Source organism: Dama dama, chromosome 22 (assembly GCF_033118175.1).
Source record: "Dama dama isolate Ldn47 chromosome 22, ASM3311817v1, whole genome shotgun sequence".
NCBI classification, from domain to species: Eukaryota; Metazoa; Chordata; class Mammalia; order Artiodactyla; family Cervidae; genus Dama; species Dama dama.
Window position 1 is genome coordinate 43,146,684 of NC_083702.1, and position 23,155 is coordinate 43,169,838.

The following is a 23,155-nucleotide window of genomic DNA, read 5'->3' on the forward strand; positions in this document are numbered from 1 at the left end:
TCTGTGCTACACAGTAATTCTTTGTTGTTAATCTGCTATGTATGGTATTGTGCATCTGTTAATCCCATACTCCCAGTTTATCCCCACTCCCCCGCCCCCGGAGCTTTGTCTTGTTCACTGGCATAAATCCAGGACTTAGAACACTGCCTGGTGCACCTAATAAACCTAATAAAGGTAGTGCTAAGTCGTGTCCGACTCTTGCCATCCCATGAACTGTAGCCTGCCAGGCTCCTCTGTCCATGGGATTCTCCAGGCAAGAATACTGGAGTGGGTTGCCATTTTCTTCTCCAGGGGAACTTCCTGACCCAGGAATTGAACCCAGGTCTCCCACATTGCAGGCAGATGCTTTACCGACTGAGCTATGCAGGAAGCACAGTAGATATTAAAAATATCTACTTGTTTTCTAAATGAATGAAGGAAGGAATGAAGGCAGACATGCTTTGGTTCAAGGTCTGGAAGGACAGTGATCACTTAACCTGCTCAAGCCTCAGGAGTTACGACTTTCCTAACATGCTTCATTCCTTAGTTACCTGCACACACAACCCACCCCTCACACGTACCTGTGCACACCTGCACATCCTCATTCCCTGCCTACCTAAGGCCCCACCCTCCTTACCTCTCCCCCAAGTAGGTGCCGATGGCTGTCTTGTTGAGTCCCTCGCCCTTGTACAAGAACTGGGCGATGTCCTGGACGTCGGGGGTCAGCAGCTTGTGCTCAATGAGATACTGGATGCCCTGGAGGTGGTACACAGAGCCTGTGAGCAGCCCCCACACAGCAGCTGGCCTGGGAAGGGGGAGAGGGAGTGCCCGTGGCCAGAGCTTTGGGGCCTGGAATTCTAGCATTGGCACAGCTTGTTCTGGGAACTGTGACCCTCCTTAATTGAAGCTGCCTTTGTAAGGTGATGAGTTCCCCATCAGCAGAGGTGTGCAAACAGACATGTGTTCCTGCCATGAACCAGGTTCATGCCAGCTGCTCCCCCAGACCCCTCTCGGTCTGCCACTCTCTGATCATATGCTTTGATGATTCGATGAATTTATAATTTTAAGATTGAATGATTCAGCTTAATGTTTGTATTATTTAAAAACAGTGTTTCATTTTTTTCTCACGAGTAATCTATGGCCATTGTATAAAAATTAGGGAAAAACCCAGCTCAATCAAAAGGAGAGGAAATTGCTACGGCTCGGAGGTAGACACCCCGGCAGTGCCTTTCCTCCCCTTGCTGTGTGAAAATGGGAGTGTGCCTTGCCCCGCTTTTCGGATCTGACAATATCAAAACATCTCACCTCACAACCCAGGCACTCAAAGTCTGTCATTCTAATTTTAGGAGTTGGAGGGGTTGGGCTCTGGTTTTCTGTGATGAGGCCTTTGCATCCCTGTTCCTTTGGGAGAAGAGGCTGCTTGGAAGAGTGGGGACAGACTGTGGAAGGCTCTTTGTGACAGGCAGATGGCCCAGGGTACCCCTCAGAGGCCCCTCCCTGAGGGGCACTCAGGCAGGAATGTGAGTGTGTGTTTGTGTGGTCTGTGTGGTCCATGTGGATGGGAGCAGGGGTCCATTTCTGTGTCTGGGAACACAGGAGATCTGTGATGCCGAAGAGGCAGCCTTCTAAACCAGAGCAGTAAATTTCCAGGGACCCTTGGCTGCCCTGACCCCACTTCAGCGTGTCAGATGTGGCTTCCTCCTGTCTCAGTTCCTGCGGGAAAGGAGCCCAGCTGCCACCTAGCTGGGTGAGGGGTGGGGGCTGCGGTTGCTCTGAGGCCAGTGGGGGTGGGGGTTAGACCATAGCTGAGATCTGAGCATTCAGGGCTCTATGCCAGCCTCTCAGGACAGGCTGCCTAAGCTGAGCAACTAAAGGACACTTCCAGAGACTGAGCCCCAGAATCCAAAGGCCCAACCACTCACAGAGTAGGAGACAGGGGCCCAGAGTCATGGGACCCCAAGTTCAAAAACATCCAGAGCCCCTATCATCCTCCTGGCTCCCACCTCAGGCCCCGGGGCTACTTGGCTGTGGGGTGGCGGAGCTCCCAGCCCTGATGGCGTGGGGCACTGGACAAGATGCTGAGCCCGCGGGGCCTCAGTTTCCTCCTCTGGAAAGTAGGTAATTGTGTCGGTTGAGGGGAAGAAGGAGACACTGTGGCGATGCCCAGCGTGCAGCTCCCTTGACCCCCCAACCCGAGCCCCCGCATTGCCTACCTTCATGGGGTCCATGTTGAATTTCTTGCGCCCAATGCACAGCTCTTTCTCCCTCTGGGCCATGCGGCTGTAGATGGAAAGACATCAGCCTGGACGCCCCTGGACCCCAGGGCACCCCTCCAATCCCCAAGGATGCTTTCCTTGGCTAGAGCCAGTATTCCTTAAGGACCTCCAAGTGGGGTCAGAGTCACCTGGGAGAATGTGAGAAATGCAGGGTCTGGCCCCCTTCCTGAGCCAGGAAACCCAATTTCCAAAGGGCTCAGTGCCAGCATTTTAACCAGTTCTGAAGCTGTAACCTCGGGAGCCAGAGATGCTCCCAGGGGAGAGGATTTAGAAGGGCTTGGAGTGGAAGCAATGTAACAAGGAGGCTGGTGGGTGGGGTGGGGGGTGGGGAGGAGAGCATAAGTTCTGGAGCCAGACTCCTGGTGCAAATCCCACTCAGGGGGGAGTCACTTCATCTCTCTGGGACTCAGTTTCCTCTTCTGTAAAATGGGGGGTGACTCCACCACTGGCATCCCAAGCATTGTTGAGAGGTTAAAGCATTGAAAACAACGGGTGGTAGGAGCTGTGTAAATATTATGTTATTGTCATTGTTGGGGGCTGGAGCAGGGGATCTAGAGACATGGGGGCTGTGCACATGTGTGTGTGTGTGTGTGCATCTGTGTGCGTGTGTGTGTCCTGCTTGGAAGGTCGAGATCAGAGGCATCAGAGAAATGAGGCTGGCAGGGGCAGGGTGGGGATCTTCTGAGACACCAAACATAGGAGTCAGTGCCCTGAGGCCCTAGGGGTTATGTATGGACCAACCTTCTCATTGCACAAGTGGGGAACCGAAGCCCAGAGAAGGGAGAGGACCAACCACAGGTTACAGAGACAGGGGGCATCTTCCCACAGAAGGGGTGGAGTGGATGACACCCATGGGTGGGGTGGGGTGGACCAGCTTTGGCCTGACCATAGGCGTGGCTTCTGTTCTCATAAGGCCTTTGGCTTCCTAGTCCTCATCCTTGGGGCTGAGTTTTCCTCCTTCCTGACCCTCCCCAGGATGCTCCTGGCCAGTGATTGGTCAGGGGTGGGGTCAGGTGGGCTGGGAGAGACTTGGGGTGGAGGAGGCAGGAGAACAGGGGTTGATACTGAAGAGAGGGGGCAGTCTGGAAGCAAGGACCAGACCAGACCAGAGGCTGGACTGTCCGAGCTGCCGCGTTCCTATTTCACCCCAGAGCCTCTCCTCTGGGGGTCTGATCCCTGATTTCACCAGGGCCTGGGCTCATTCACGCTCACTCATGACATGTGACATCTTCGAGAAACCACCGTGGCAGCTTCCCTGGGTCCCCGGCCGGCCCCTCACCTCTCCTCTGCTATCTCGAAGCAGTCGATTTGGGCAAACACATCTGCAATCTCATCCTTCAGCTTCTGTGGAGTGGCAGGGGTATTACGAAGAGGGAGAGTCAGGGGGTGGAGGCCAGGACAGAATGGGCTTCACAGCCCTCTCCGTCACACTCCCCCAACACAACCACTCCCACCCTGGGCATGACTCCCAGACCTCTGTCTTGAGCTGTAACTAAGGGTCCCTCTGCAGGAAGATCCCTTTTCCAGATGTCTCTTATCTTCAAAATCCAAAGCCAAGCTTACTGCCTCTGTTTATATCTAATTCTCCCGGGGCTCCTGTCTCAAGGTGAGGGAGTCCCCAGTCTGCACTCTATTTCTAGTCTTCCCATCTTTTGCCTCTGCTGCTCTAAAGTGTCCTGCCCTGAGTCAAACCTTCCCCACAAGCCCTCCTCCACCCAGCTGCCATTTTTCTGAAGCACAGCTTGGTGTCTGCCCTTCTTCTGCTCAAACTCTGTCAATGGCTCCCTACTACCTCCGTGTCAGGAAGGACAAATTCCTGCCCTGTGGTCAGGGCCCAACCCCTCTCTGGTTTCCCTCCCTCCATCCATTTACCCCGCCCTAGACTCTGTGGCCACTACAAGCCAGATTCTCTGGATGCACCATGGTATGAGACAGTCTAGGCTCTCTTCTTGGGGACTTTGCAGTTCCAGCAGAATTTACAGAAGAGGACACTAAGGCCCAGAGTGGTGAGATCATGTGTCCAACATATCTCCAGGAGACTCCCTACCTCTGCCAACAACCACCACTGGGTAGATGGGGAGGTGTGGCAGCTTGTCCAGCATCCCTCTGCAGGGCAGCAACATGAGCACCTGGCAAGAGCCCCTGAAGGCACCCCAGCCCTCCCTCTCCTCCCCCAAGACCTTGGAAGGGGGGGTGGTTCCTAGGGGTTTGTCCTGGGACCTAGGGGCAGCATGGGACCTAGAGCTTCTAAGCCCAGTCAGCTCCTGTCCATGTGATCTTGGACCAGTTACTGAGTGAATTCTCCACTAATAAAATGGGGGGTGGGTCCATGCAAAATTATTAATTGAACACCTACTATGCTCTGACCATTGGGCTGGGGATGCAGGGGTGGGAAACAGACCCAGGCTCCTCTTACATGGAGTTCATGGTCCAGTGGGGTTGGAATCTTGGGACAATTGAAATGACCACACAGAACATGGTCAGAGCAGTGGTCTAGAAAGAGCCTGTCAGGTGGTAGGTACTTGTTGAGGGAATGATCCCATGCCTTTGTCTTTCTCTGGAATCCTAGGTATATGCGTGGTGGGGTGGAGGGTGGGGTTCCAGCAACTACAGCCAGGGTGGACAGGGCAGCCCCTAAGAGGAGAGACATTTGAGCCAAGAATGAACTAGGAGAAGGAGGAGCTTTAAGGAGGGCTTGGAGAGTCTCAGGCAGAGGGAACTGTGAGTGCAAAGGCCCAGGGGCAGGACTGAGCTGGGTGGCTCATTCCAGGAACAGAAGCAGGGCCTGTCTCAGAAAGTTTCTGGGAATCAGATGAACTAATGCCTGAGAGCTGATGAGGTGGCAAAGTGCTAGGCAGATATTGGCATTATCTTGACTAAATGGTCTACATGTTATGAGGGTGGAAGCTGAGGCCCAGGGTGGGGATGAGACCAGATGGAGGCCATGCAGGTGGGGCTCTGCACATAGTAGGTGCTTAATCGATTGCTCCCTTCCTCTGCCCTGCTCTCCTGGCTCTCCCTGGGCCCTGGAAGCTGAGCCAGGAGTGGGGAGTTCCCTTGCAAATTCTGTCCTTCCCACTCCTAAGGGCCAAGGCCAAAGCTCTGAGGGGGCTGGAATCTAGACCTGCTCTTGGTCCTGGCTGGGTCAGGAGCAAGTAAGAGTTTGCTCATGTGTGGGTGTGGTTCAAGGGCATGAACACACATGTGGACAAAAGCGTGTGTTTTGTAAGCTGAGTGTGAGCACACCTGGATGTCCTCCAGAAGCTGCTTCCGGTGCCATTTGATCTGCTGCAGCTCCTCCGCCTCCCCGCTGCTCAGCTCCCCTGGGTCTGGAGAGAGAAGAACTGGTGGTCCCCTGGCTCGTTTCCAGCCCTCCCCTCCATCCCTCAGCTCCATCCCTAGCCACCCAGCTGTCTCTCCTTTCCCCAGGGCTCTTTTCCCTCCAGAAACCCATGACTTGCTTGCCCTCTTCACTCAGGCCTTGGCTGAGATGCCACCTCCTCCACGAGGCCTTCCCTGACTGCTCTGTCTAAAGCAGTTCTTGCCCCACCCTCACCTTCCACCAAGCTTTATGTTTCTTTTGCCCCTCTGGGTACAGACTCGCTCAGACTCGTTCAGCCATCTGTTTACTTGCATCGTTTGTGTTCTACTCATTCCACTCAACCCCATGACAACAGGCGCTTCAATAATTTTGCTCATTGCCATATCCTCAGCATCTAGCATGGGGCTTCCTAGGTGGTGCTAATGGCAAAGAATCCACTTGCCATTGCAGGAGACACGGGTTCAATCCTCGATCCAGGAAGATCTCACATGCCACGGAACAGCTAGGTCTGTGTGTCACAATTATTGAGCCTGTACCCTAGAGCCCGTGCTCCGCAACAAGAGAAGTCACCACAATGAGGAGCCTGAGCATCACAGCTAGTGAAAAGCCTGCACAACAACAAAGTTCAGCAGAGCCAAAGAATAAACACATTAAAAAAAGAGAAAAGAATCCACTGGCCAAAGCAGGAGGCCCAAGAGATGAGGTCGGGAAGATCCCTTGGAGGAGGAAATGACACCCCACTCCAGTCCTGCCTGGAACATGCCACAGGCAGATGAATCTGGTGGGCTATAGTCCACAGGGCCACAAAACATTGGACATGACTGAGCACACACACACAGCACCTAGAAAGAGCCTGACATAGCAAGTCCTCAGTGCCATACTTGCCAGAGGCATTCATCCTTCGCTGTAACTTTATTTCTTCATCGGATCACGTATCTCTCATCTATTCGTATATTTGTGTGACCAGGAGGTGGCAATCATTTTCCCTGATATCCCATTGGCCAGCTGTTGTCACATGGCCACAGCTACCTTCAAGAGAGGCTAGGTAATGAGCCTTCAGTGGGGTGGTCCTGATATCGTTACTATAAAGATGAGGAAACTGGATTTGGGGGGACATTTCACTCAAGCTCAGAGAGGTGAGGTGGGCTGGCCAGGGCTCCAAAGGGGCAAGTTGCAGCCAAGGTGGGACTTGGGTTGGGGTGACTACAGTTCACCTGGAAATGAATGAAAGGAGATGCGGGTGCGCCAGTGTCCCGTGCAAGGTGCTATGACCATTTCCCTACCTGGGACAGCTGACCCACCTCTCTTCACCCTGCTGTGCTTTCTGTCCCGTAACACTCTCCTGGTCAAAATCTCCGTGGAATCTTGATTCCTTAGAGGAGAAAGTCCTCGTCCTGGTCCTGGGGCCTCCACAGTCTCCCAGGCCTCTCTAGCCAGCCTTGTTCCCCACCATTCTCAACAAAAGCCCACCAGTGCAGCCTGCCCCCAGATGGTCTAACGGTTTACTTCCCCACTTTGGCCTCTATAGCTCCTCCACCCTAGGATGCCTCTTCTTGTCTGTTCATCCAAATCCTCTTGACTCTCAAGGCTTCACTTCGGGAAGTGCCTGATCACATTTCTTAAAGGTTTTGCAAGTACAGACATGGTCCCTTCCAAATAAAAGCAGAGAGAATATCAAGGGGTCCCTTTCCTGACGTCCCCCTTCTGTCGACTGAGCAGCTATCTTGGACTTTGAGATGTCAGCTGGGTATCGAGATGGCAGGGCATCGGGCTAGAAGGAATCTGAGCTCCAGGCATCCATATGGAGAAAAGTCATCATGTTCACCTCCACCAGCTCCCCCTTGGACTTTTCAATGAAAGAGATAAGTTTTGAGGATGTCTCAGTCACTGTTATTCTGAGCCTTTTTGTTACATCAGCCAAACATGAAATAACTAATACAGTGTCCTTATCTCTGAAACATGAACCATAACCTAGAGGGTGGTTGTCAGGATTAAAAATGCTGACTTTTGCCAAACACTCTGTGAGTATGTGACATACGGTAAGGGTACAACACACATATAATGGATGCCACGTTGGGCCTCCCAGTTCTCCCTTGCAGGACCAAGGCACCCACTGCCTCAGTGGCTGGGTGTGGGTGTGTGTAACCTGCTGAGGACTCACAGCTGAGTCCCTCCTCAGAATTTACCTCAGCCCCAATGGAGCTGCCTCACCCACGGATACACTGCTCCCATCGGGCAGTCACTATAAAAAAAGTCAAGGCCTCTTGCCTGGTTTGTGGACCAAGCCAGTTTTTAGACCCAAGCCCTGTTGACTGAAGGAGAGGCCAAGCCCCCGAGAAGGAAGACTTCTGCAACACTGCAGCAAGTACATATGGTAATGATCCCCTCATCAAGCAGCCAAGATGGGTCTGTCTGACACACCAAGTGATAAAGTCAAGTGAGCCCAACAGCAATCCTTAGAGACAGAAGGATCCAGTAAGCCCTAGGGACAGATGACCCAGACCCCCATGCCATCCACTGCTGTTATACCCGGTCCCTCAGCTCATACTGTGTCTTCATGGATGGGTCCTTTGTGACCTTATGACAAAGGAGAAAAATGCTGCACTTAGTTCTGGGATGGATGGCTCAGGGTTTGGTTACAAGTAAAACTGAATAGCTATTGAACTACAACCCTGCTCCAGGTGTTCCAGAAGGACAATGGTGAGAAGTCCTTCCAGTAGGCAGAGCTTTGGGCAAGGCATTTATTTCATGTGGAAAGAGAAGCAGTGTGAAGTGAGAATATACATGCATTCATGAGTAGAAGAAGGTGCCTTGACTGGTCAGAAAGAAGGAAGACTGAGAACAAAAAGGCCTGGGGAAGAGGCAAGTGGGTGGCTCTATGGCAGTGGGCAGAGTGTGAAGATTTTTGTAAACACACTGATGTTCCCCAGGAAACCGCCACCACAGGAGAGTCACTAAATCACCAGGCAGAGAGAATGACTCAACCAGTTGACATCAGCCAGTCTCTGCCTGGCTAGCCCAGTGCTGGTACCATGGTACATGGATGAAGCAGCCATGTGGCCTCTTTGGAGGCTCTGTGTGGACCCACTCATCCAGGGTCCCCAAGCTACTGCCACTATTCCATATCAGACCTGCCAGCAACAGAGATCCACTGTTTTTCGACAAGACCAGCCAGCAACTTGGCAGCAAATCTTTTACACTGGATCCCCCATTCTGCTTATGGTGGCTTTTCCTGCCCACAGAGCATGGACCAACACTGCTACCCAAGGCTCAATCTGCTGACCCAGAACACTGTGAAACATCCCACTGGACCAAGGAGCCCTCTTTACACTGAAGGAGATGTGGGAGGAGCATGCAGCCTAAGGACCCAATGGTCCTCTCACACATTTCACCACTGGAAGATGCTGGCCTGATGGAGTGATAGAGCAGCCTGTTCAAGATGAAGCTGAGCTGTCAGGAGGTGTTAAACTACTCAGATGGGGCACCATCCTTGCAGATGTACTACACGCCCTAAATCAATGACCATTAGATGGTGCTTTGACCCCAAGAGGTAATCTACTGGGATTCAGGAATCAGGAGTGGTACCGTCCTTCTAGTGACCTACTTGGGGGTTTTCCTCTCTCTCCCTGCATCTATGAGGTCTAGAGATCCTGGTTTGCAAGTGGGCGTGGGGTGGAGGTGAGGGGATGCAGCATTTACACCAAGTGGCAAAGCAAGCATCTCATTAACCTCTAAATGGATCTTTCTCAGTTTAAGACACGGAGACCCAGAGAGGTGAAGTGACTTGTTCTGGGTCACACAGCCAGGAAGTGGCGGTGCTGGCATCAGAACCCTAGTTTTCCCACACCTAAGCCTCCATCCCAGGAGAGGTAGATTCTGCATGCCTTTGGAGACATGCAGGGATGGACAGAGTGAGGGGCCATCTTCATGGAGACTGGGGCGGGGCCATTGTCACTGCAGGGGAGGCCGTGCTAGAGACTGCGAACTTGAACTCCTCTGTCAGGAGTGGAGGGAGGCTGAGCTCCACAGTGGAAAAACCCAATCACTTCTAGTTGACTTTGGGGTGAAAGATCAAACTTTTGTGTTTTGTTTGTTTGCTTTTCATTGTTTTCCTGTTGGCAGGGGCTTGTGTCCTGAAGGCCCGTTTCTCATCCAGGGTACACCTGCTGATGGAAGCCAAGTAAATTCCTGACTGGCTGCTTGTCAGGTAGAAGCCAGGTAGGAATTCCATGCTTCTGTGGATGCTCCCCAAGGTAGATAGTCAAGGATGAGCCATTGGGATCCCATGGCTGGGTCCCATGCTGACTTCTCCTCTCTTCCTATGGGGTCTCATTAATACCCCCTCTCCTCCTGGGCCAAGGAATCACACCCATACCCTCAGCTCCAACTCCTTGCCCTAAGCTTCAGACCCTCCCACCCCTCTTGTGTCCTGACCATCAGCTCGTTTGTCACTGCAACTAAAGCAGAACTCCTAGAATGTCCCCTCAACCTGGCCTTCTTCCTGAGTTCTCAAGCTGTGGGAATGGCCCCTCAGATACCCTGGCCAGAACCCCAGGAAGCACCTTGACACACACATCACTCTCACCCTCGTGTCTCCTTCATCACCAAGCCCTGTTTATCTTCTTTCTGTTTCCATAACCTCCACCCTCACCCAGACCCTGGGCTACTCTCTCCAGATAACTTAGAGCCTCCTGAAGCCTCCCTGCCTCGACTCTGTCCCTCCCATCCAGTCTCCCGTGACATCCCATTGTCCAGTGGCTAAGACGCCACACTCCCAACGCAGGGGGCCCAGGTTTGATCCCTGGTCAGGGAACTAGATCCCACATGCTGCAACTAAGAGTTCGCATGCTGTGGCTAAACATCCCTCATGCAGCAACCAATACCTGGCATAGCCAAATAAATCAATATTAAAAAGAAGACCCCAAATCTTACCTGGCCGACACTCATCTCACACTGCACCCACCCCTGCCCTTGGCCTGAGGGCCTCCTGGCTGCTCTTTCCCTCCACAGGCCTTTGCACATTCTGTTCCTTGGGTCAGGAATGCCCGTCCTTCTCCTCCCTGCCTAGCAGCTCCTACTCATTCTTTCCATCTCCTCTGGGGCCCTCCTGTGCTCCATCTGTGCACCACCAACCCCCTCTATCCCCGCAGCAAATCTGGGATCTTGCTCCACAAACAAGCCAAGCTGCTGGCAAAGGAAAGACATGCTGGTTGAGCACCTACTGTGTTGCAGACCCTGGGCACTCCAGGCTCTTGCCATCCACTAACTTGTTTGATCCTGACCCCCACTCTGGAGTCAGGTATTTCTAAATCTCATTCTATAGATGAGGCATCGGGGGCTCAGAGAGGTTAAGTGACCTGCCCAAGGGGACACAGCTGGAAGGTGGCAGAGTTGTGGCTCACACCCCGGCCCATCTGGGGCTCTGAGGCCACAGCTTTGATATGCATCTTGACACCCATCTTCTGCAGCCAGGCATCTCTGTGCAGATCGTCAAAACCCCCTCAAGACACTAAGTGTGGGTCTTCTGACCCAGAACTGCTGACCACCAAGGAGGATGAAGACAAGGTGCAAGGTGATGTCCACAGTCTGAGCCCCCTTCTCTTTTTGGGTAAAAAATAAAACGAGGCCAACATCACAGAGCTGGGGAAAGTGCTATTTTTTTCCATCTGGGAGAGTGGAATGACACGGGGTAGAGAGAGGTTATTTATTTAAAAAATTTTTCTTTTAAGTCTCAATTTTATTTTAATGATTTAAACTTTTTGGCCACATGGCATGCGGGATCTCAGTTCCCCGACCAGGGATCGAACCCATGCTCCCTGCTTTGGAAGTATAGAGTCTTAACTACTGGACCGCCAGGAAGACCTGCCTTTTTATTCATGTAGCCTCTTTAATGGTTTGGCGGGTGTGTTCCTGAACCTTCTCAGGCCACTGTCCCCTTCTATCAGGTCCTGACCCCAACAGCTGGCGGCTGGCCAAGTACATCTAACTCCCCTCCAACCCCGAAGCAGTGCTGACTGCCCCAAACCTGCTGCTCTCCTCACGTGGTGGACAGGGGCCTTCTGACCCTTCACCTATTTGCTTAAAAGTGGGGATTTCTCCCCATTTCAGAGCTGAGAACACTGAGGCTCAGAGAGGGTTACGAGGGCACAGCCTGAGAGGGGTCACTGCTGATTCCAATTCAGGTGATGATGAAGTTTCAGGCACTGGTGTGGCTCGTGGGAGATGGATTTTTAATAATAATAAAAATAGTGATGATAATGATAAAAACACAAGAATATTAAAATATTAGTAACAACTGCCGCTGCCAAGAGATCTGTTCACTCCTCACTGGGCTGTAAATCCACACCTCCGGGAGGCCGCCCTCACCAACGACTCCCCCTCACCAGGCTGGGCTGTCCCCCCAGCCCCCGCCCCGCCTCTCGTGTCCCAGGCCCAGGCTGGCGGAGTGTGCCCAGGTGCCGCCCCAGCCAGCTCCCCAGCTCCTCTCTACTTCCCCTTTGTCCTTCCTCTTTCCCAGCATATTTTTAGAAATCTGCTCATAGCCCCACTTCCAGGACAGCTGGACCCGCTTCCCCTTTCTAGGGCAGGAGGGGGTGCGATCCAGGGGCCTTGAAGGCAGAGGCTCCTCAGAATCCAGCAAGGGGATCTGGGGTGGGGGGCGGCCAGCAGAGCTACACTCGCCCCAGCCCCCGAGGCCCTGTGGGCCCATCGCATCGTGTGGCTTCCTCCCCTAGCCCAGCTGCCTCTATTTTTAACCTGCAGCCTTGCTGCACCAGCCCCACGGCTGCCTTTGGTCACACCGGGGCTTTGTTGCCCAGACCACTCAGCGTTTCAGCAGACCCGGGGGAGGGGACCTGCGGGTATCAGACACCCACAGCTGGAGGTGGGGAAGCAGCCCCTTCACCACCATCCCGTCCATTGTACGAGTGGGGAAACTGAAACCCACAGAAGGAAGAGGCCCATCGTGACCGCTGGCAGGTTGGTGCAGAAGGGGGATCTGAACCAGGTCGCCTCCCTAGGTGAGGCTGGGATGACGGTGCCCACTTAGAGATGACAAACCGGAGCTCAGAAAGGGAAGGTCACCAGGCTGCGAAGGAGCTCCAATAAAGACCCAGTCTGGGTAGCAGAGAAATGACCTTCCTTCCCTTCATTTCCTCCAGGAAGTCCTCCCAGATCTCCCTTTCCCTGGGTGGAAAGTGTCTCCCTCCCAGGCTGCAGATCTGTGCCCCTCTGCACATCTGCCCTGGGTCACCGTCCGGCAGGATTTTTCTTCCCCTCCCCCACATCCCAGACTAGCAGCTCCCGCAGGGCTGGGCTTGTGGCCTGATCATTGCTGTCTCCAGCATCGCACAGCCCAGGACCTGCATACCCAAGGACTGCTTATTGTATGAGTGAATGAATAGATGAACTGATCAGTGGAATCCTCAGATCTCCCAAGAGACTGCCTGCAGTGACTCCGCAGGATCCCTGTCCTCCCAGGACCAGCCTGAAGCAGAGACTCACCTCTGGGCCTTCCCTGGGAGGCCCCGCCCCTCCCGCCCCTCCCCCACAGCCCAGGCTAAACTGGGGCTCTCGCTCCTCTCAGATCTTGTCCCTATTCTGCCACTTACTGCCTGCCTGACTTTGGGCAATTCCATCCTGTCCTCCAGTTCACCTCTGTGAGCTTCAGTCTCCTGAGGACAACCTTCTTGCATGGTGGGGACAAACCATCCCAAAGATTTTTGTATCTGAAGATCCCAAGAATAATGGTGCAAAGACAGGTAGTTGGGGGGTGGGAATTACTTCACTGTCTCCTGTCGCCCTCGCATCTGCTGAGTGACCTTGATCCTGGCACTGCTCCTCCTGGGGCTCCTATTGCTCCCCTGATTGCCACTAAGAAGTTTTCACTGAGAACATGCAGTCCGAGAGCCACCTGGTCCCAAAAGCCCCCAGGAGAAGCACAGGGGTTGTGGTGAGAGTGCTGAACAGGCAGCCGGGAGGTGTGGAGTCTTCCTGCCTCAGCAAGACTGTATCCCTCCTTTTGTTCCATTTGTAAATGAGGGCTTCCCAGGAGGCTCAGGGGTAAAGAACCCGCCTGCCAATGCAGGAGACTCAGGAGACATGGGTTCGATCCTTGGGTCGGGAAGATCCCCTGGAGGAGGAAGTGGCAGGCCACTCCAGTATTCTTGCCTGGGAAAATCCCATGGACAGAGAGGAGCCTGGCGGGCTACGGTCCATGGGGTCACAAAAGAGGCAGACACAACCTAGCAGCTGAGCACACAGGTAAATGAGGGCTGTTGAAACAGATCAGTGGTTCTCTAACTGCGTTCCCCAGAACCCTGGGGCAAGGGGAGGCCCAGTGGGCGGGGTCAGAATGCTCTGTCTTAGGTTTTGTTTGAAGGAAGGGTTCTGTTGCTAACAGGGTTCATGTCATCTGGACCTGGGGAACTGGACAGCTCCAGGCAGCCTATGTCTTCTGGAGTTCAGGCCATGCTGGAACATTCTGAGATGCAGGGCACAGAGGCTTAGTCCCAGCCCTTTCTGAGTCACAGGAACACAGCACAACACAGCCTGGTTCGGCTCTCATACCAGCTGCTCAGCCTCCTTGCCTGCCTACCAGGCAGACTCTCAGCCACGGCCCCTGCTGCTCATCCCCTGCTGCTCCCTCCACTGGCAAAGCTGGTGTCCTCAGCCTCCCCAAAGGCCACCATCACCCACCAGAGGCCAAACGGGCTGCAGGGTTATCATGTCACCCAGACAGTTATCATCCTCGCCAACACCATCATCCTCAACACAAACCACCTTTCTCAGTCCCACCTCAGGGCCTTTGCACTGATGACTCCTTTGCCTGGAATGTTCTTTCCCCAGAAACCCACATGGATCACTCCCTTCTCTGCTACAAGTCTCTGCTTGGCTACCCTCTCCCATCTTCCTTATCTCACTTTACTCTTCTTCATCCTGCTTGTCACCGCCTGATAGCACATTCATATATGTCTGTCTCCCTCTCTGGAGTGTAAGCTCATGAGGGCAGGGGCCATGCCTGCTTGGTTTGCTGGACTCCCAGTACCCGCAGCACAGCTTGGCGCCTAGGCTGAGCTCATAAACGTCTGTCGCCTGCTTCTGCAGGTCCCACCTGTGTTATATCTATTTATACATGCTGCTTCCTGTGAGGCAGGCACTATCATCCCCATCCTACAGAATAGGAAAGTGAGGCCCAGACAGGTCGGCCCAGGTGCTTACCTGGGTGGCACAGGTCCATTCTGCAGCCCCCGGGGGAGGGTGGCCTGCGCTCCCGCAGCCCGCTGACCCCACTGCCACTCGGGCTGCTCGGGCAGGGATGTGTCACCGCAGACACACCAGGCCCCTTACCGTTCGCTCCGCCCAGCGCAGCGTGGGGAGGAAGTCCTGCGCGCTGGGCTCTGGTGCGCAGGCTCTGGACGTAGCGGCACTTCCTAAAACCTGCAGAGCTTGAGTGGTGGGGATTCTTTGCATTTCGAGTGCAGGCAAGGGAGGAATGGAGGCAAAGGAGACAGAGGGATGAGAGGGTGGGTAAAAAGAGGAAGACAGTGACACTGAGAAACGCACACACAGACGAAGATGGTTACTAGAGGACAGAACCTCCCTGCCTATAAACTTAGGGGCCTTTCAGGGGATTTCCCTCGTGGTCCAGTGGCTAAGATTCTACAGTCCCAATGCCGGGGGCCCCGGTTCAATCCCTGGCCAGGGAACTAGATCCCACATGCTGCAACTAAAGATTCTGCATGCCGCAATGAAGAACAAAGATCCTGTGAGCAGCAGCTAAGACCTAGCACAGCCAAATACATACATAATTTTTTTTTTTTTTAAAGGGATCATCCAACTTAGACGGTCCAAGCTGAGCCCCATCAATTCCACCCCCTAAATTCTCTTTCACCAACTCTCCCTCGAGCAAAGAAAAATTAATTCAATGCTAAGCAGGGCTTTGCTTCCCCTCAATGAAATACCTAGTTTTTTCTCATCTAGTTATCCACTGGCCAGTATGTTTAGTTTCCCTTTTCCCCCAGGCTGCTAGGAAGCTCTATCAAATCCAAAGCTCTTTTACAGCTGCTCTGTTGTCGCACACAGACTTTGAGGCCAGACTCAGCAGTGAGACTCAGCCCTGCCATTTAGGACCCGTGTGAACTTGAGTGAGTCATTTATCTGTCATGAACCTCGGTTTACTTAACTATAAAAGGGGTATAATAATCTCTCCTCAAGCTTATGAAAAAGATGGAGGGAGAAAATATGTGTGAGGTGCTTGGCTATTCAGTAAACATTATCTTCTTTCTCATTTTGGTTTCAGTTTTCTTTGGGGGCTAAAATGCATTTTATTGCTTGTGCCTTTTTGGGCAGGCTGATTCAATCCTTTATCAGAAAAAAGTATGGTGTAAATAAAGATCTGTAAACACTCATTCCGTGTAGCTTTGTGGCACATGTTGGCTTGCTTATCTGTTTCCCCATCAGTCTTGAGGCCCCATGAAGACAAGGTCCCCTCTGTGTTCCATGTCTGGGAAATGCCGGGAGCCTAGTGGGTGGTCATGTATACAATGAATGGATGGATGAATGAATGAATGAGTGAAGGGCACACAGATGAGATGGCCTGGTTGATGCAAAAGCTGGCTAAGATTTCCACCATTTGCTGTCTCCACACCCCTTTGCATTGTGACATTGCCATTCTTCCCATTGAGAGATGGTGTCTGCTTCTCTTCCCCTTGAATCTAGGCTGGGCTATGTCTTTCTTCAACCACTAGAATGTGGCAAAAGTGATGTTACATGATTTTCGAGGCAAGGTTTTGAGAAACCTTGTGGCCCAGCTACCCTGAGCGGCCTGTTGAGGATGGAGACATGTGGAAAAGAGAAAACTGGGGCTCCTTTCTGGGAGATGCTTGACCAAGTTGGAATTTGAGTGAGTGGCCAGCTCAGGACCAGTGGCTGGGCCTATTCACTACTGGTCTAGAACTCTCAGGACTCTCCAAACCTGCCCCCATGCTACTACCCCTTGCCCACTGGCTCTTGCCTAACTCAAGTTTGTCTCTTAGGAAACTTATTGAATTTATGTTCATGGTAAACTAGAACTTCCTCAACAAATCTGGGCCTCAGGCACAAAAAAAATTTCCTGGGTCACTTCAAAAAGAGAAATGGGGAGAGAGGTACCATTCTCTGTGCAGAAAAGTGTTAACAATGGGTCTGAAAATGTTATCCTTTAAAAGACTTGCTTGTATTATTACCGTAGTTAAGACATTGAAACAACCCAAGTGTCCATCAACAGAAGAATGGATAAAGAAGATGTCACACACACACACACTCACACACAGGAATATTAATCAGCTGTAAAAAAGAATGAAATAATGCCATTTATAGCAACATGAATGGACCTAGAGATTATCATACTAAGTGGAGGAAGTCAGAGAAAGACTAAAGTCATATGCAATCACTTATATGTGGAATCTAAAAAAATTGCTACAAATGGACTCATTTACAAAACAGAAGAACACTCATAGACACAGAAAACGAACATATGGCTACAAAGTGGGAAATGGTGGAGTGTGTGTCCTCAGAGGCTCAGTCATGTCTGACTCTCAGGCTCCTCAGTCCATGGGATTTCCCAGGCTAGAATACTGGAAAGGGGTGCCATTTCCTACTCCAAGGGATCTTCCTGACACAGGGTTGAATCCACGTCTCTTGCATCTCAGGTACTCTTACTATTACTGGCAAAGGATTTGGTAAAGTCAACAGTAGGGGAGCTATGGAGACCTGGATTCAAATCCTGACTCAACATCTGCCGGTGTGTGAACTTCTCCCTTGTTTTGAGCCTTGTTTTTAGTCATCTGCAAAACAGGGACAGATAAGACTAAGTTTGTTTACATGAAACAGAAAACCCAAATAACAATGGTTTAAAGAAACTAGAGGTATATATACTCTTAGGAGAAAGAAGCCCAAGGTAGGTAATACAGGACTACTCTCATGGAAGCCTGGTAATTGGTGATGCAGGCTCCTTCTAACTTACTGCTTCTGTCCTCGAGGTTTCCTCATGGTCCAAAGTGGCTGCGTGATCTCTAGCTGTTATGCTTGAATTTGAGATGAGGAAGAAGAGTGAAGATGAGAAGGGCTCCCCTTAAAGGGCTGCTCCTAAAGTTCTTTCTGACCTGATGTCAGAAGCCTCTGTTTCCTCCAAGTACACCAGGTGAGGGTTCATAGTTGGTTATGGGCCAACACACAGCAATCCCCAAACAACCACCACAACCGTTTCTGGAGGGCTCACTACCTGGCAAGTGATGTGCCAAGTGCATGTCATCTCATTTAACCCTTTTTACAACTCAATGAAGTGTGCTACAATTCCTGTTTTATACAGGGGGAAACTGAGTTCAGAGAGGTTAAGTCAATTATCCAAGGTCATGCAGCCAAGAAGAGGCAAAACTCAGATTGAAGTCCTGTGCTGACTTCCTTGCCACTCTGAATTTATGCAAGCATCATTTTGAACATTTAGAAAGAAATTCAGCAGCCTGTCCACACCTTAGGGGAGAGACAAAAAGCACTTAATCAAATTGTAGCAAAACTATGTGGATAACACCTTTTGTTTGCCACAACAGTCAGAATTCCTCATCTGAACACAGTTGGCTCAGGGAAAGAGACCTGGAAGGAGCTTCAGTTCAGTTCAGTTCAGTTCAGTCGCTCAGTCGTGTCCAACTCTTTGTGACCCCATGAATCACAGCACGCCAGGCCTCCCTGTCCATCACCAACTCCCAGAGTTTACTCAAACTCATGTCCATCAAGTCGGTGATGCCATCCAGCCATCTCATCCTCTGTCGTCCCCTTCTCCTCCTGCCCCCAATCCCTCCCAGCATCAGGGTCTTTTCCAAAGAGTCAACTCTTCGCATAAGGTGGCCAAAGTATTGGAGTTTCAGCTTCAGCATCAGTCCTTCCAATGAACACCCAGGACTGATTTCCTTTAGGATGGACTGGTTGGATCTCCTTGCAGTCCAAGGGACTCTCAAGAGTCTTCTTCAACACCACAGTTCAAAAGCATCAATTTTTCGGCGCTCAGCTTTCTTCACAGTCCAACTCTCACATCCATACATGACCACTGGAAAAACCATAGCCTTGACGAGATGGACCTTTGTTGGCAAAGTAATGTCTCTGCTTTTTAATATGCTATCTAGGTTGGTCATAACTTTCCTGCCAAGGAGTAAGCGTCTTTTAATTTCATGGCTGCAGTCACCATCTGCAGTGATTTTGGAGCCCAAAAAATAAAGTCTGACACTGTTTCCCTTGTTTCCCCATCAATTTGCCATGAAGTGATGGGACCAGATGCCGTGATCTTAGTTTTCTGAATGTTGAGCTTTAAGCCAACTTTTTTACTCTCCTCTTTCACTTTCATTAAGAGGCTTTTTAGTTCCTCTTCACTGTCTGCCATAAGGGTGGTGTCATCTGCATATCTGAGGTTATTGATGTTTCTCCCGGCAATCTTGATTCCAGCTTGTGCTTCTTCCAGCCCAGCGTTTCTCATTATGTACTCTGCATGTAAGTTAAATAAGCAGGGTGACAATATACAGCCTTGATGTGCTCTTTTCCTATCTGGAACCAGTCTGTTGTTCCATGTCCAGTCAATAAAGCAGAAATAGATGTTTTTCTGGAACTCTCTTGCTTTTTCAATGATCCAGAGGATGTTGGCAATTTGATCTCTGGTTCCTTTGCCTTTTCTAAAACCAGCTTGAGCATCTGGAAGTTCTCGGCTCACGTATTGCTGAAGCCTGGCTTGGAAAATAGAGGTAGGTTAATTCAATGACCTCATTTTACATATAAGGTAACTAAGATTTGAAGAGTGTTCCATCCTCCCACTGATGCACCATCCAACCACCCATGCATCCAGCCACCCACCTATACATCCATCTACCCACCCATCCATCCATCCATCCATATATCCATCCATCCATCCACCCATCCATCCATCCATCCATCCACCCATTCCTCTACCCATCCATCCATCCATTCACCTACCCACCCATCCATCCAATCATCCACCCACCCATCTATCCATCCACCATCCACCCATCCATCCCTCTACCCACCCATCCATCCATCCATCTGTCCACTCATTCAGTTGGTGTTTATTGAAGACTTGCTACGTGTTGTGTGTTGTTTTTGGCAGTGGCATATGACAGACAAAATCTTGGCCTTCATGGGGCACGTGGTTAAGTCAGCTGGACTGGGTGGGACGCAGTGGGTAGGGTGAGTATCTGGGATGAATCATCTCTGAAGTCCCTCCCCTTCACAATTTTCTCTGACTTCTCCTTTTTCTCATGACTCGTAGCTGGAGATAGCACTGATCTGGTGGGTGGGACAGTCCTGTATTTGGGGGCTGCTGGGGGTCTGCCCTGTGAAACCTGAGGAGCAAGCAAGGCTCTCGAGGTCCATGGGCTCACCAAACAAGCCTGATTTCCACCAGACCTGTCACTCCTCATCTGGATTTGACTACAAGACTTCCTGGGAGCCTGTAGGACAGACGGACAGAGGAACCTAGACTTCTGGGAGGATCAGTGGCTCAGGCAAAGACAGGGTTGGATGAACAGGTGTATGCACAGTGAAGCACACTTTCATATTCAAGGTCACATCCAGAAATTGGTTCTAGTGAGATAACGGCACATATGTGGAAACGGGTGAGCGAGCTCACAGAGGCTTCTCCCAGTATCACTGATAATCAGGGAACTGGGGATGAGTCAAAATGCAAATCAGGGACTAAAGGCTTAATAAATTATTTTGTGCCCAGATGATGGGTCAGTGTGAGTCATTAAAAAGAGTGATGATAATGCAGAATTCAGCATCTTTTGTTTGTAAGTAAGAATAACTCAGTCTGGATTTAACTGGAATATACTGACTCAGTTCCTGGAGAGTCAGGGGTGGGATTGGCTTTGGGCCAGAAATTGAAAATATCCTAGTTCTCTCTTCTGTCTTTCCCTCGTTCTCTGTCTGTCTTAGCTATTGCCCCATAGGTTTTCTCCATGGGCAGCCAATCTGGCCACAGAAAGCTCCAGGTTCATATCAAGTCACCTTTGCCTTCAGAAAGAGGACGTACCTAAAAAGATTCTCAGGGAATGACTTTGATTGGCTAGGCCTAGGTCACGTGCCCATCCCTGGACCAATCACTGCCACACCACTCAGTGAGGGTTCTTCACAGAGCAGGGACGCTGGTCTGGAGTCTTGGTATGTGTACAAGGAAGGAAAGAATTCTCTGGAAGTTCAAGCAAGAGTCTGCACTTCAGAGAAGGTGAAGGAAGGGTGTTGAAGAAACAGCACAAGCCAAGGCTTGGAGGCTTGAGTTGAAATGGAGGGTGGGACTTGGGATGAATCCAGGCCTGGATCTGGCTTTGCCTGAGTTCTGTGGCTCCCCTGCACCTCTTCCTCTTCCCTGGCCTCTGCCCTCCACTCAGCGGTTCCCTGACTCCCACTTCCCCTTTCCAATCCTTCATAATTTTCTCTGATTTCTCATTTTGGGCTGCAGTAGTTTGGGGACAGAAGTTTCTGCTGGGCACAGGAACACACACGTGCACAAATCAAGGACACTGTGTGTATAACCCACATGCAGAAGGTGACCCAGGTGCCACCCTCCTCCCAAGTTCACTGAAGTGGGGACAGGGAAGAAGCAGAAGGTCTCCAGTGGGCCTGGGTGGCTGAATCGTGGGGTGGGATGGGGCTGAGGTCTGAGACAAGCCAGAGGCCATGTATCCCTTGTGTCCTCCCTCCCTTGTGGTCACTAGATTGCTGCAGCAGCTCCAGGCATCTCATATTTACTTGACTGTGCCCACCAGGGCTCTGTTCATCCCTTGTGGCCCGGGCAGACGCATGCTCACACCTGGATGCCAGGGATCCTGGTAAACAGAGCGCCTGGTGTTGGCAGCATCTAGGTAGTTGGTGGGCTCTCCCAGCCAGGGAGCCAAGGTGTTGGCCTGTGGGGCCTTGGAGGGAGAGGTCACCATGGGGATGGAAGAGGAGCAGCTGGAGAGACAGAAGGAAACCTGGGTTTGGTCAGAGACCCTGAGATGAGGGTGTCCCCAGCAGAGTCAGGGGGCAGAGTCGAAGGTCCCTGAGTGTCCATTGCATTATGGCTGGGTGGCTGGAGTGGGAAGTGGCCAGGCAAGGGCAGCAGGCAGAGGCGCTGAGGAAGTGGAGGCAGTGAAGGGTTGTTGTAGAAGAAAGAGTGAGCGTAGGGGCTGCTGGTGGGCGGAGGAGGGCACTCTAAAGAAGGGAGTGACTTTACTTGAGCCAGGCTAGGGATCCAGGGTGTTTGTGACTGGAGAGGGTCCCAGGAAGGAGGAGAGGATGTACCAGAGTGGAGGGCAGCTGAGGGGGAGGGCAGAGGAGTCCCCCAGGCCCCTCAGCTCCCTGCGCTGTGGACTAGGAAACCAGCTCAGAGATGCCGCACCTCCACCTCGCCCCCTGGTTGCAGGCAGGGATTTGGCCCAGAATTTGGTTCTGACTTTTGGGTTACTCTGGTTGAGGTTGGGTCATCTCCCTGGGATATAGTTCTACTTATTTGGAGACCGCTCTTCCAAAATGAGTTTCTGTCAGTCTTCAAAAGATGGAAACCCAGTACTTCAGTATGTAAATTTGAGTCAGCCTTGGTCTACCACAGTCTCATTTTTTGCTCAAAAGTCTCATTATAGAGCTTTAATAAAATGTTTAGTTTACACATGTCCTCGAGGGTCCCCCAGTCCCCTTTTCTGCAGTCCCTGGTCTGGGAAGACCCCACATGCCGTGGGGGAAATAAGCCTGTGCCCCACATCTACTGAGGCCGAGCTCTAGAGCTCGTGCTCTGTAGCAAGAGAATTCACCGCAATGAGAAGCCCACACACCATAACTGGAGAGCAGCCTCTGCTTGCTGCAGCCAGAGGAATCCCTCAAGAAGCAATGAAGACCCAGCACAGCCAAAAATAAATAAAAATTAAAAAAAATCAACATATGCTCAGATGCTTGAGACCTCAGCAAGGGAAACATTGTCCTCTCTGAAATGATGTCAGGATATATTCCGGGCTTCAGAGCTCTGGGGTCAGCCTTTAACAAAGTGGTTATTACAGGAAATAAGGAAACCACTTCTGTGTTTGCTGTTGAAGGCATGATGTCACTCAGTGGTCCTTACATTAAGAGTACACAGAGCTTTCTTCTAGCAGGGTGTTAGGAAAATGCAACTCACCGGGGAACTAGCCTGTTTCCGCCTTTCCAGTAAGGAGAACTGAGTAACTCGCCCTGTTTCCCTTTTTACTCCAGCTGCCAGGAAACTCAGGCAAATCTGAAGCTCAATTTTAGCATCTTTGCCATATTTGCCTTCTTCTTTTCTCCTGAACCTGATTTTCTACTTTCACATTCCTAGATTTTTGTATACCTGGGAAAGAGTCTGGGAGATACAGATTCTCAACATGAAAGAAAGGGAAGAAGATGGAATAAAAATCTCAGGCAAAAGCCAAATATAGTGGTCAGGGGAGACCAAACTTAAAGTTTTGGCCACCAGCCTGCCGTGTATCCTTGGGCCACTCATTCATATTCTCTGATTCCTTCTGACCTCCTGACCATCTCTCAGCCTCCTCTG

The 23,155-nt window shown here is 51.4% G+C and overlaps 1 protein-coding gene across 1 annotated transcript in view; it reads right to left on the bottom strand.

Moving 5' to 3' along the window:
* Window positions 1-14,951, bottom strand: part of CYTH4 (cytohesin 4) — a 31,245-nt gene extending 16,294 nt beyond the window's left edge. The window contains exons 1-5 of the mRNA XM_061125285.1: window positions 14,797-14,951; window positions 5,502-5,584; window positions 3,535-3,599; window positions 2,193-2,259; window positions 617-735 (exon numbers count right to left, since the gene is read on the bottom strand). Coding sequence (XP_060981268.1) covers window positions 617-735; window positions 2,193-2,259; window positions 3,535-3,599; window positions 5,502-5,584; window positions 14,797-14,815 — 353 coding nt within the window. The 5' untranslated portion in view covers window positions 14,816-14,951. The remainder of the gene's footprint in view (window positions 1-616; window positions 736-2,192; window positions 2,260-3,534; window positions 3,600-5,501; window positions 5,585-14,796) is intronic.
* Window positions 14,952-23,155: the final 8,204 nt, after the last annotated feature.